Source organism: Astyanax mexicanus, chromosome 11 (genome assembly GCF_023375975.1).
Source record: "Astyanax mexicanus isolate ESR-SI-001 chromosome 11, AstMex3_surface, whole genome shotgun sequence".
NCBI lineage: Eukaryota > Metazoa > Chordata > Actinopteri > Characiformes > Acestrorhamphidae > Astyanax > Astyanax mexicanus.
Genome location: NC_064418.1, coordinates 35,250,260 through 35,265,058, shown reverse-complemented (window position 1 = coordinate 35,265,058; position 14,799 = coordinate 35,250,260). Strand labels below are relative to the sequence as shown.

Genomic DNA, 14,799 nt, shown 5'->3' with positions numbered 1-14,799 from the left:
CATAAAAGTTCTGATTTATTATACCTTTCTACGCTTTCTTGGACATAGATATGTACAGGACTTCACCTTATTTTTAACAAGCTGTAAAAAAAAACATGTTATGCTAATCCAGTGTAAAACAATATATATATATATATGTAAATATTATATTATGTCCTTTGAATTCTATTTGTTATTTTCACTGGAGAGGGCATTTTGTTTCAATGTTTTTGGCACAGATACAGACACAGTTGTTAAAATCTGCTGTTGTATGATGTACAACACTTAAATTCAGGAGACAGATGGCAGTCATTAAAAGTCATTTTGTAGATGAGTAGACTAAAACATATACATGTGTTATTATAAACATGTAATTTGCTAGTTTCCTTTCATTATTAATATAATGAGAAATTTGGTTTTGGCGGAGACATACGTGCATAAATCAAGTAACTACTCCCATGTCAGTCACTTACCTAAGATTTCTTTTTCCATGTAAATCTGCAATAAATATGCTTTACAGATGTTCTGTACTAAATTGTATTACTCCACTTTCCCATGTAAAACTAATAGAGTTTAAGCTAAAAAAATATTTAAGCAACTTTATTTGAAGCATATTTAGCCTTATATTTAACCTAAACCTTTTGTTAACGTTTATGAAATATGAGAATGAAGAACTAGAAATGTTAGGAAGTTGAGTTAACTCTCTAAACAGTTAACTCTGTAACAAGTTACTTTGTCATTTTATTATGGCTTGGCTTTACATGTTTAAAGTACAAAAATATACCCTGTTGACTACTGTATTGGAGTGTATTGGAGTGTTGGTTAAGCCCAAGAACATAATTCCAACAGTTCTACCTCCATATGTTGCGAAATGACACAAATATATAGTATTTTTTGGACTATAAGGCGCATTATCAATGAACGTCTATTTTCTGGTCTTTTTTCATACATAATTATAAGGCGTATTAAGCGAAACTAGTAAGGATGTCTGCATTGAAGTGAGCAAGGGTGTCGCTATGTTTCCCTTCGAATGGGAAAGCTGTGGGAAGTGCCTAAGTAAACAAAACTGTAATTCTTAAATAAAATATATATTTTTTAAGTCAAAAGAGTGCTGGATGTTAATCTATACAGATTCGCTCCTGGGTGAGTAAAGTGCTTCTTTTTATTTACTTTAAGCTTAGTATTCCAGTATCTTGTACAACGGTGAGTGCTAGCTGCAGTTAGCAGCATAGCCAGACCGAGTAAGCAGCGCTATTTAGCTTTAGGTGCACCTTATAGTCCGAAAAATATGGTAAGTGAAATGATTTGGCCAAATAGTTAACAAGATTTTGAATTGTTTTGATACTTGTTGATAACCCTATATGGTAAATGTACCCTAATGTTTTTTTTAAATTGAAGAATATTTTCTGTTTTGCTGCCCAACCTTCTACCTAAGTCACAGTGTATGTATGACTCAACAAACAGGTGGGGTTGAGATACCTTTAGACAGAAGGAAAATGGAGAGGCCGATTACAGACAGCACCGCCGCGATCACCAGTAGAGAGATACCAATCCCCTTCCAGTTCCTATCTGGACCCACATCTGCAAAATCCTGCACAGATTGAGAGAGACACAAAAGAGAGAAAGACAAAATTTACACTATTGTATAATACATACATCTACACTTGTCGTTGCTGCACTCACATGCCATAAGTCTCGGAACAGGAACTTATGGAAGTTAAAGAATGAGGCACTGATGTATTGAATGTGGATTTAATTCCTTCTAGACTCAAAGAATTTAGCCAGAAGCTTCTGGCCATGAACCCCCATATAATACAGAACCCCCAGAGAGCATGAAGGCAAGGAAAAAAACGTAAGAGCTGGAGAAGGAAGAAACCTTGGGAGAAACCAAGACTCACATATAAGGGGGGACCATCCATCCCCTGGTAAGACAGCTTTGAGAGAGAGAGAGAGAGAGAGAGAGAGAGAGAGAGAGAGAGAGAGAGGGAGAGAGAGGGAGGGGGAGGGAGAGGGATGGATGGATGGATGGATGGATGTATGGATGGATGGATGGATGAGCCATAATACATCCACGCAGGTCCTATATATTCAGGTGTATAGCAACACCAGCAACGGAAGCAGTTAAAAGTTTAATTTAAATGTGATTGGTAGTGGAGAGTGAACAACTAGTCCGAGGTCTGTTGCAAAAACTGGATGCTGGACAGCTGATCTGTGGTGGATGCTGGTTAAGGCTGACTTCCAGAAGCTTCCATCAGTCTGGCCAGACAGGGGACAAAAGAGCCTGACAGGTGGGCAGTCACTGCACTGTCTACTGTGGGTGATAATGCTTTCTATGATGTATTCCTGGTACACACGTGACACTGTCGATAGAAGAATGTTAAATGACCACACAACTATGGAAAAGGAATGGTCCATCCATCTAACTAGCCTGATGGCATATTGAAAACACAATAGTAATACTGTACAGGCCAAAAATTTTGGACACACCTTCTCTTTTTCAATACGTTTTCTTTATTTTCATGACTATATACATTGTAGATTCTCACTGAAGGCATCAAAACTATGAATGAACACGTGGAGTTATGTACTTAACAAAAAAAGTTGATATAAATGTATATTCTAGTTTCTTCAAAATATCCACCCTTTGCTCTGATTACTGCTTTGCACACTCTTGGCATCATTCTCTCAATGAGCTTCAAGAGGTAGTCACCTGAAATGGTTTTCCAACAGTCTTGAAAGAAGGAGTTCCCAGAGGTGTTTAGCACTTGTTTACCCCTTTGCCTTCTTCACTCTGTGGTCCAGCTCACCCTAAACCACCTGGATTGGGTTCAGGTCCGGTGACTGTGGAGGCCAGGTCATTTTTTGCTAAGTACATAAAACTCCACATGTGTTCATTTATAGTTCTGATGCCTTCAGTGAGAATCTACAATGTAAATAGTCATGAAAATAAAGAAAACTCATTGAAAGAGAAGGTGTGTCCAAACATTTGGCATTCACTGACTGTACTGTCACCTTATCCTCTTATCTACTGCTTCTTCTTGTTAAGTGTGGCTCTGTATTCTAGTGGAACTGTATTTCCTTCCAGAGTGTGATGATAAAAAATGACAATCAAGTTTGCTTTGACACCACTTGAAGCAAGACAACAGAGAGAGAGAGAGAGAGAGAAAGACAGAGAGAGAGAGAGAGAGAGTGGAGTGTTCATCTGTTGTGAGGTGCGAGGGGAATTAGTTGTGAGAGCGAACTGATGCGCTTCTCTCCTTCAATACAAATGAACTGCAAGAGCAGATGTGTCTGAGCTCACCGCGGTCCAGCAGCCGTGCTTTTATCAGCAACGACTTTCATCCTTTCACACTCATCAGAACAGAAGAGCTCACCAGCCTCTTTCCACCAGTTTGCTCTTCACACTCTCACCATCAGGGAGGTGAGTTTTTTTTCCTGTGCACCAAATCAGGAGGGACGCCGGGCCTTTATGCTGTTAGGAGTGTACGTGTGAGCATGTGCGGCTCGTGAAAGTCACTTTGTTCTTCATTTTCATCAAGTGGTGACTTTCACTGAAGGACTCTTGACCCTACTCTCTGATTGGCCGTGTTGAAAACGGAGTGAAAATTGTGATTGGTCTTGAGGGGGACAAAGCAAAAACATTCCACATTATCTACACACACTGAAAGCGTACTGATTTGCCTGATTTGAAGCCGCTTTGAATATAAAAATAGGACCTTGTAACTAACAGTGTAGGTTATAGAATGAGCACCACTGTCAACATACAATATATATTAGATATATTAGACGATATTCAGAATATGAGAGAGTGAATGACTGCAAACAAGTACTGGTTCTCTCTTGAAATTGTAGCGTACTTGGGAAGACCCTTATCCACCCTGGAACCAACACCAAGAGGGTTGTCCACTATCAACATACATTAGTGGTGGTGGTGGAGACCCTAAACCACCCTGGAAACCAACACCAAGAGGGTTGTCCACTGCCAACATACAGTAGTAGTGGTGGTGGAGATTCTATCCACCTTGGAACCCAACACCAAGAGGGTTGTCCATTGCCAACATACAGTAGTAGTGGTGGTGGAGACTCTATCCACCTTGGAACCCAACACCAAGAGGGTTGTCCACTGACAACATACAGTAGTAGTGGTGGTGGAGACTCTATCCACCTTGGAACCCAACACCAAGAGGGTTGTCCACTGCCAACATACAGTAGTAGTGGTGGTGGAGACTCTATCCACCTTGGAACCCAACACCAAGAGGGTTGTCCACTGCCAACATACAGTATTGGTGGTGGAGACCCTTATCTACCTTGGAACCCAACCCCAAGAGGGTTGTCCACTGCCAACATTCTAGGGGTGTCACGATTCTCTAAATCCTCGATTCGATTTCATTTTCGATTTGAGGGTCACGATTCGATTCGATTCTCGATTTTCTTGTTTTTTTTTTCTTGTTATTATTTTATGCCTCATAAAATTTAAATAATATATGTATTATTATTATTATTATTATTATTATTATTATTATGATTATTATTATTATTATTATTATTATTATAAATATTATTATTATTATTTATTAAGATATATATGGTAATGCCATCTAGTGACTTTTTTTTGGTAGCAACAGTGTGCACTATTAAAACAAGCAGTTTATCAGAGCTGTGTGTGGATGGCTGGTGAAACTGCTCATTACATGAAGCTGCAGTTCTTCATCAAACCACTAGTCGGAGCTGCAGCAGCACAAGCCCCGCTCTCTTCACTCAGTCACTACTTCAGTACAGCCCAGCCACGGGCTACAGAGCTCAGCCAGTCCGTTTTTACTGTTTCTGTAAACAAATAAAGGTTTTAACCCCACTAACCGGATAATACAGCTCACTACAGTTCATCTTTCAGCCCAAGCAGCTAACAGCAGCAGGTTAGAACAGCCGACACGGAGGCACTGCTCGGATTACATTATAAACAGGTCAGTTAGCGCGCTGCTAACCTCAGGATGTTTATAACTACGGAGTTTAGTGGACACACCACGGCCGCCAGGTAAGTCTTTTAAAGGCTATTAAAGGCTATTAGAGTGTAACCCCTGGCTCCCAGGGGTTACAAGAGGTTATTGAAAGCATTATTGGGGGGCAGAAATCAGTACAGGCTGGTTAGATAAGTGATGTGGGTATTGTCTTATAAATATTTACACATAACTTATATCTCTCCTGAAAAGCTTTTATTTTAGTCAGAAACACGCTTGTGTTTACTTTATCTGAGAGAAAGATGTTTTTTTAATTCAATGGAAAGCAACAGGTGTAGTCAATTATAAGTTTAAGATTTTTAATCCACCTCACTGTGATCTATAGTCAGTGTTCTCAAGTCACACTGACACACGCATTTCAGCGAGTTCACACGCTCTCACCTGCGCGCACCCACCCCTCCGTTAGATACAGATACAAAACCTGCGCGCCCAACCCCCGCCCCCCCTCCCCCGTTGGACAGATAAAAACAGTGATCACACTCCCGCCGACTGCGCTCATGCAGTGGCTATCTCTATTTAAATGAATAGGATGCGCTGTGTTGGTGCCGCGCCATTTGCGTAGCGCGCTGCGCTATTTGTGTAGCGCGCGCGGGAGGGATCGTCGATCCTCTTTTTGACTTCGATACTCGAGATCGTGACCTCATTTCGATTCGATTTCGATAAAATATCGAGATCGTGACACCCCTACAACATTCAGTATTGGTGGTGGAGACCCTTATCCACCTTGGAACCCAACACCAAGAGGGTTGTCCACTGCCAACATTCAGTATTGGTGGTGGAGACCCTTATCCACCTTGGAACCCAACACCAAGAGGGTTGTCCACAGTCAACATACAGTAGTGGTGGTGGAGACCCTTATCCACCTTGGAACCCAACACCAAGAGGGTTGTCCACTGTCAACATACAGTAGTAGTGGTGGTGGAGACTCTATCCACCTTGGAACCCAACACCAAGAGGGTTGTCCACTGTCAACATACAGCAGTAGTGGTTCTCTGCTGAAATTGCAGCGGACTTGGGGAGACCCCTATCCACCCCAACACCAAGAAGGTTAATAACGAACAAACAAATATAACACACAAATACACACAAAACCTCCATAAATAACATAAAAAAACGAATAATCCCAAAAAGAATGAAAGGACGGCCATCGAGTGGTGTGAAAAAGTGTTTGCCCAATCACGATTTTTTTTTTGCATGTTTGTCACTTATAAATGTTTCAGATCATCAAACTAAAAATTTAAATATTATTCAAACTAACATGGCCCTGTGTGAAAAAGTCTTTGTTTGAATTATTGTGAGACATGGTGTGAGGCATAGCAGACCGAACCAAGACAAGTATTGGGTTTTAAAGGTCTAAAAATAGATGAGTTTGAGGAAACAGTCCTTAGATGAATGCAAACTGATAATTACTGGTGTGTAGGCTGTGGAATACAATGCAAATGCCTGCTTTTGTTTTGGTTCATTTTTGCATGGGCTGTGTTGGTGTCCGTATTAAATATGCACAAGAAGACTTGGCGTTCCACTACATGGTGCAAGACCTTGGGCTGTTTGTTGCCAAAACAAGCACAGCTTGCTGAATGATGGAGACAATTAGCCAGTTAGGAGTACTGGCACTGAAAGATGAGATGCAGTAGGTTTGATTTGAAAACAACTTTATAGCAAATGAATAGAATGCATGACTACATTCACTGTCAAAAACAAACTTTCTGCCAACTTTAATGATTTGATTCCAGTAAGGACACGCAAGCCAAATGCGAAGCTTAGTCAAGTACACATCACTGCACATGACCTTAAAGATTTCTGCTTACTAAAAAGGTGCTGAATCACTGAAAGCCAACTTTTTTTCTTGTGTTTTGTTGCCCTTTTCTTACCCTGTGGCCCACTTATGATGTTTGTATGGACTTATAAACCCAAAAATATGCCTCTAAGAATTCATCAGGCTATTTTTGTTTTTTATTGCGTTATGACTGGCTGCTTCCTATTGTTGCCTGTATTCAAAAAGCAGCCCTTACAGAACAACAGTTGAAAGTTTCTAAAGTTTTAATAATTTGTATTGGCTCATTTAGTCAATTATAAGAGCTGGTCAGATTGTATGATTTTTATTTTATGAGTTGATGCAACTTTGCATGAGGCTACAGCATGCTTTAGCTTCTCATTTAATCTCTAGATGGCAATCTGGACCTCACTTACAGCTGCTGAAACCCATTAAATCAGCGTTAAAATCTCAAATATGTGTGTTTATAGAATGCATTGGTTTGTTTACCTGATTTAACTCAAAATTATATATTTGTAAAACATGCAAAAGTGCCTAGTTGAGGAAGCAGAATCAAGACTTTCAAAACCAAAAACGGGATACGCTTCTTAAGATTAAATTATTAAGCCTAAGACAGTGAGTATCATCACAGCTATTAAAGACCATTAAATACACTCTGAACTCCAGTGTAACTTTATACAGATATTTACAGACTCCCACAGAGTCTGACAGTTTGACAATAATTCTTTGAGAGTTTGACAATAATTTAAATGCGATTGATTTCAAGAAGAAACAAAGTACATTTCATCTTGAGAGTCAGTACAGAAACATTACAGAAGCCTTGCATGATGATGCTTTAACAGGTTTTTATTGTACTACATACACAGCAAACTTGCCAGTGTTACATCAACGATTGTAGTGTTAAATTAACTCACATAACACTCAGTGACTGTTAAAATGTTGATTTAACACTGGTAAATTTGCTGTGTGCTGGGTAGGACGGCTATTTGGAAGTTCAGTCCACAACATCATCGTTTTTTTTTTGTTTGTTTTTTGACAGTTTTAAGCATTTTGTGCTTTCACCTTTCAATATTTTTTATTGGTCATGGCAAGCAGATATCCACAGGAGAAAGTTGGGTCAGAAAAGTTTAATTAAAAAAAGTCTAACTTTAAACCACTGTAGACTGATGTTTCAAAAGAGCTGTTTGGCCAAAAGAGAGTATTGAGGGCCAGGTGGTTATGCCAGAGCAACATCTGCAGGCTGCTCATGTTGATGAGGGACATTCGTATGGGTGAGTGAAACTGGTTAGGAGCCAGGCAGGAACACACTGACATGTATTCAGGTTGCTATTGCCCCTGTTCCTACTATACAGCTTCTATCAAATAGGACAGCATGATTAGCCCACTATTACTCATCGGACACCACTTCATTTATCTTCATTTAAAGTAGATCTGGTTGGCAAATGAAGGATGAAGGCAAAAGGCAAAATTATCATTTTCTATCAGTTTAAGTCAACCAGCTGAATTCATATGAAACAAAACTGAAATAACATTCAAACAAACCCTTAATTGATATAAATCTGCATGGAGTACATCATTTAAAGTTTTGTAACAGCTATTTAAACATGCAAACCCTGTGTCTAAAAAACACCATATGGACAAAAGAAAAAAAGAAATGGGACACCTGCATATTTTCATTGTTTTGTCTAATATCAAGCATGTAAAAAAAAATATAACTATAATAAAATCAAATGATTTGCTGCTCTAAAACAAAGTTTCTTAACCAGCTTGCTATCCAGCTTAGAGAATGTTTTCTTTCGGATGAGCAGCTTTTCAATCACCTTGGCAATCCAGGACCAGCTTAAACCAAACCAGTTACCAGGAAAAGCTGATCTTTAAAGAGCTATAGTGCGGTTACTGTATCTGTTCTTCATTACATACCATAACACCACAGAGCGTTTTTCTATTTAGTTCATTTTGGCAAACCCTACAAGTTGGCCTGCACTAAAACTCCACTGCTCAACATGACCAGACTGAAAGTAGGTTTTACTTATTTTAATATTTTTGTGATCATCCTTAAAGAAAGATGACAAAAAAAGGGATCCAATCGCAATAGACTGTTTCACTCTGGTTTATCTTTGTTTACACGTAGCAGTATTAGCTTTTCAACTCTTAAACAAGCTTATAATTCAGAGGGTCCAGCCATGTTCAGGAAAAAATATATAGGGTTTTGAGCGTATTTACTGATCACATAAAGAGACGTATGCATCTTCTAAAAACTGCCAAACATTCAGAGTGCCAAATATGGACATAATATAATAACATGAAGCTGACAATAGAAAGAATACATGACTTCAGTGAGATTACTGAAGTCATGTTTTCTTTCTGTTGTTCCCTAGCTCACCCCTGCATCATACTGTCTCATAGGGGTGGGAATCGTTTACTATCTCACGATTCGATTCGATTCCGATTTTGGGGGCCACGATTCGATTCAAAATCGATTTTTGATTCAAAACGATTTGAATTATAAAAATTTCTGCTTCTGGCTTATGAATCTTATTGAAAAAAAACCCTCCATAATATACACTGGTCCTGGAGCAGGTAATGTGTTACAAAAACAATAAAATGTGCAGGAATGTGGGTCCTCAGTGACAGAGGAATCACTGGGATATCACAATGACGTTAATGAACAATAAATAAATAATAAATAACACTGCTTTATTACCAGGCTACTAGCGGTGGTGTGTAGGTGACGCTGCTGGGCTGATGTGATGATAGCAGTGGAGCGCTAAAGTTCAGGAGCAGCTGCTGATTAACTAGTTAATTTAAGGTCGTTGTATTTCTTCAGAAAGGGGGCAGGAGGTGGAGAAATTAATTCATATGGTCCATTCCTTAATTCCTCTGTGATGAGGAGCTGAAATTAGCTCTGATTAGCTTATTGTATTTTTCCGTTCCGCCTTAAATGCTGCAGCCCGCTGCCACCTGTAGCGTTATTTAAGGTGGAACTGGAAAGTTAGCTAGTTAGCTAGCTAACAGTTACTGAAACTAACTACTAGCGATCTTTTTTATGCTTGTTATGAAGCATTCTGCCATAAAACATTGAAACTACACGTTAATCTAAGGTAATATAGTGCTTGTTCTGCCATCTTACCGGTGATTCTCAAACACCTACGCTCTGTGTGTGTCTGGAAGATCTCCGTTTGAAAGGACAAGCGCTATCCCCAGGGTTGCCAGGTCCAACAAAAATACCCAGCCCAAAATCAGTCTAAAACCCGCCCCTCAGAATCGATTTTGGGACATTTTAAATCGATTCTGAATCGTAGTAAATGAGAATCAAGATTCTTATGTGAATCGATTTTTTGGCACACCTCTACTGTCTCATAATCATAAATGTTGGTGGTTCCTTCATACTGTCTCATAATCATAAATGTTGGTGGTTCCTGGTAGTAGTTCACCTCTTAACCTGGGGAAAACTGAGCAAAAATTATATGAGAAATCCATATCCATTATACAATTATTCAAGTTTCACAACAATATTGGGATATCCAACAGTTATTTCACATCTACTGTATTTCTCTCTCTTTATCTCTATGCACCCCTATGCACTATTAAAACTTTGCATTGTAGGCTCCGAAGATCGCCGGTTCGAATCCTGATTATGTAGCTTGCCATCAGCTACCGATACCTTGAGAGGGCACAATTGGCCTTGCTCTCTCTGGGAGGTTAGTTGGCACTGTTTCCCCTCATCACTCCAAAACTTGTGATGTCTGCAGCACAAGGCGTCTGTGAGCGGATGTATCGGAACCGAGTCGCTGCGCTTTCCTTTGAGGGCACTGTGCTGCTACTCGGCAATGCTACTACATCAGCAGCAGTCTGAAAAGAGGCGATGGAGGCATGTGCTAGTCTTCACCCTCCTAGTGTTGGGGCATCACTTGTGATAGGGGGAGTCCTCATGAATGGTTTGGGTAATTGGCCATGTAAATTGGGAAGAAAATTAGAAATAAAATATAAAAAAAAAAACTTTGCATTGCTTTGTGTTACTTTGCATGCCGTTTCTTAACAGTATCACAATTACTAGGATGTATTAAACATCACAGAGCATTAGGATTTAAAAAAAACAAGATATATTGTCCATTTTTTTTTTCAAGCATAGCCTGGTTACAGTCTGCTGCTTAAATGAGGCCAATTTACCTGATGCTGTCTGTTAAAGGTAGGGTGTTATTAGTGCTGTGTGCTGTTAGCTGGTTGTGGAGATGGTATTAGCAGTGGCAGGGAGGGATGCAGTGATGATGAATAATCCATCCTTTGCAGCGAGCCCCGCGGGCACCAGCACAGCCATCTGCTGATCTCGGAACTGCTTTAGCCCCACAGAGGCTTTCATTAGGGAGCAGAATTCATAAATAAACAGCCTGCAGAGTGCTCTCTCTCTCTCTCTCTCTCTCTTTCTCTCTCTCTCTCACTTTCTCTCACATTCTGCAGGATTGAGTCTAATAATGCCATAGAGTACCTCTCAGCTGGAGCTTTCATTCTAAGGCGTGACCTGGACCAGGCTCATTATGATTATTTGTGATAATATACTGAGGTATAGTTGCAACAGTCTGTTAGTTTAAAGAATAAGTACCAAAAAAAGCAACTTCTTTTCGTGCTTGGCTCATTATTGGCTCATTATTACACCACTGAGAGCGGTGTACTGTATTCTCTAAATGTCAGGACTACAATATCAGGTTTTAGAAATTTCCTAAAACCACATTTACAGTGTCAGTGGGAAAAGCAGAGCCTGAAATGCCACCTCCACGTTAATCTCCTCTTATTGTCTGCACCTGCTCGACCGCTCGCCCTTCATGGAAACGTGTGTGCATGTGTGTGTGTGAGTGTGTGTGGGTGTGTGTGTGTGTGTGTGTGTGTCCTAGCAATGGTAAAGGTTAAAATAGTGCGTTTGCTCCTTGCCGGGAGCGGCTGTCAGATTGAGCAATGACTCTCTGTCTCTTGATACACACATACGTTCTCTTTCTCTCTCTCTCTCCCTTTTCTCTCTCTCTCTCTTTCTCTCTCTGCAGGGCAGCGGTGTTATTTTGCCCTCTCTAAATATAGGGCTATCACTCTAACATATGACACACTGTAGAACAGCCGAACACTCTCATCCCTCACAATTGACCTCTGATGATCTTCATCAGGTGTGTGTGCACATAGTGCGTGTGTGTGTGTGTGTTTGTTTATGTGTGCATGTGAGTGTTTGCGAGCACGTCCTCCTCCTCCCCTCCTCTCCTCTCCTCGACAGTTCTGCCCTCTCCACCCCTCCCCCGTCTTCTCTTCATCCCCTCCTCTCCTCTTTCTTTTTTCTTTCCCTCATCTCAGCTCCTCCACGCTCTTACTCTCGTCTGCTGAATACAGCAATCAGCCTTTCTGCTGCAAAATACAGCTGGACAGATGATCACAGATTACAGGGATGTCTGCAGAATCAGATACAATCAAACACAATATGGAGGTGATGTGTTAATGGGAAATACTGAGAGCTGGCTTGTTCTGAATGCGAGTAGCTGATGCATGTATATGCGAAAGAAACTACAGAGAGTGAGAGAGAGGGGGAATTGCAATGACAGAGAAAGTGAGATATTATAAAACCATTACACTAGAGTACAATTTTCAACGTGTCCTACAAAAGTCATATCAGACACACTACCGTACACAAGCCTTTCATGACTCTAAGTGATAGTAATCTAAACCTTTATAAAAGCTTAATCACAAACGAGTGTCAGTTGTTTTGAAACCTGTTTGTCAGCGTTAATGTAACAGTTTTAATGCAACAACATCCATGTCAAATGACATATTATGGCCGACAGCGATATGACAACATCCACTTCCCAGTAATTACAGTCCCGCCCCCTTAGATAAACACCGATCTACATCCTCTAGCAACAAGCATCAAACATATTCACCCAGTAGTTGTATTCACTTAGTATTTTTATCATTAGATTTATGACCTTAAAAGGCCATACAGTGTCAATGTGTACTTACATTGGTATTTAAAGCTGAATAATAAAAGTTCAGTACATTTGAACTGACATATCATGAACCTCAAAAGCTGTGTCCTCCTTTTAAAAAAAGAAAATCCACCATAACTAAAGCAAAGCTGTAGTTCAGGCCAATTACAAAACCACAAAACCCCTCATGTGAGCTGTGGCACATGTGGTTAACTTGCCAATAAGACAGTACTGTATTTTTTTTTACCGCAAGCCAACCATAAAACCTAATTCAGACTATTGCATTCTGTGAGAAAATAACAGAGTGTTAAATGGGTTTGTAAAATTGTATATCGTCGCTGTCCAATGAAAAACCACTTATCTCCAAAACAGCAAATTTACAGGAGAGAGAAAAAACTTTGTAAACTGTCAATGGAAATCAATGTAAAGAGAGTTTATTTCAGGTCATTTTGAAGAGTTTCTATTGCTCCGTTCATCAAGAAATTTTGGCACAGTGTAGAGGAAAGTTTGTCTGTTCAAACTATGTAGTAAACTAAAAATCGACAAAAATGGAGATAAGTGTTTTTCATAGGACAGCGATGATATGCACCATTTTCTGAATGCTTGTGATTGTTGATTACTTAAACTTAAACTAAACAGCTGTGTAGTCTTAAGAAAAGCACTTTTTAGTGCTAACTGACAAAAATGGCTTTCGTTTTCTAGGGAGCATAAAGATTGCAATGGAAGGAGGTCATGTGATCTGGTGAGTCCAGATTTCCCTGGTCCAGAGTGATGGGAGCATCGGGGTAAGAAGAGAAGTGGCTGGAGTGGTGAACTCATCATGCCTAGTGCTCACTAGGGGTGGGCAATATTATATCGTATACAATATATCGTGACACAGAAATATCATGATATTAAAAATCCATATTGTGATAACAGGGATGTTCTGTCTTAAAAGTAGTCTATTATTTGCTGTGAAGTTTTAAGTGTATTTAGTGTATAATTGTTTTAGTTAGCATTTTATATCGTCGTTGTCCTATGAAAAACACTTATCTCCATTTTTAGTTTACTACATAATTTGAACAGACAAACTGTCCCTTACACTGTGCCAAAATTTCTTAATGCATAGACTAATAGAAACTCTTCAAAATGACCTGAAATAAACCCCCTTTTACATTGACACTGAAAGTTTACAAGGTTTTTTCTGTTTTGGAGATCAGTGTTTTTCATTGGACAGCGACGATATGCATACACTAAATATTCTGCAATATTTTTTGCTGCATTATATTATTTTATGCTGTATTATTTATTTTGCCAAATTATGATTATACTGTTATAGTATTATACTATATTCCTGAAATTTATTATTTTAGTTTTCCTATATCGCCAAGTATATAGTTTTCGCAAGAATACACTGAAATATCGTGATATTATTTTAGAGCCATATCGCCCACCCCTAGTGCTCACTTGGTCAGGTTTAGGTTCAGCAACTTTATGCGCCCAAAGAATGAGGTAAGATGACTATCTGAATGCACTGAATCACCAGGTTATTCCACCAGTGGATTTGTTGTCTGTGATGGCACATGCATATTGCAAGACGACAATGCCAGGATTCATGGAGCTCAGATTGTGAGGCAGATTTTTGCAAGGTTCAGGGAGCATGAGATCATCATTTTCACACATGGATTGTTCACCACAGAGTCCAGACCTTAACCCAATTGAGGATCTTTGGGATGTGCTGGAGAAGACTTTGCACAGTCATCCAAATCTCCCATTATTATTACAAAATCTTGGTGAAAAGTTTCTGAAGCTCTAAATAAAAATAAATGTTGTGGCATTGCAGAGGCCTGTGGAAATGATGCCACAGAAAATGTGTGGCGTAAACAATGCTAAAGGTTTATTCTAAACTGTGTAACTTCCACTGATTCTGCCTTAGACTGTGTTGTGTGTAGTAGACAGATTGGTGCCTGTCAGGGGGGCAAACACATTAGAAAGCCCAGCAGAGATCAAGCTCGCTTACTGGATTATTTAGCTTTTATCATATTAATTACTTCATCACATTCAAATGCTGTGTATGTCTCTTTCTATCATC

At 39.5% G+C, this 14,799-nt stretch overlaps 1 protein-coding gene across 2 annotated transcripts in view; it reads right to left on the bottom strand.

The window, feature by feature from the left end:
• LOC103022732 (inactive dipeptidyl peptidase 10) overlaps positions 1–14,799 on the bottom strand; it is a 103,085-nt gene that overhangs the window by 43,588 nt on the left and 44,698 nt on the right. For both annotated transcript variants that reach the window (XM_022680279.2, XM_022680278.2), the window contains exon 2: positions 1,459–1,570. In XM_022680279.2, the coding sequence (XP_022536000.2) occupies positions 1,459–1,570 (112 nt within the window). The remainder of the gene's footprint in view (positions 1–1,458; positions 1,571–14,799) is intronic.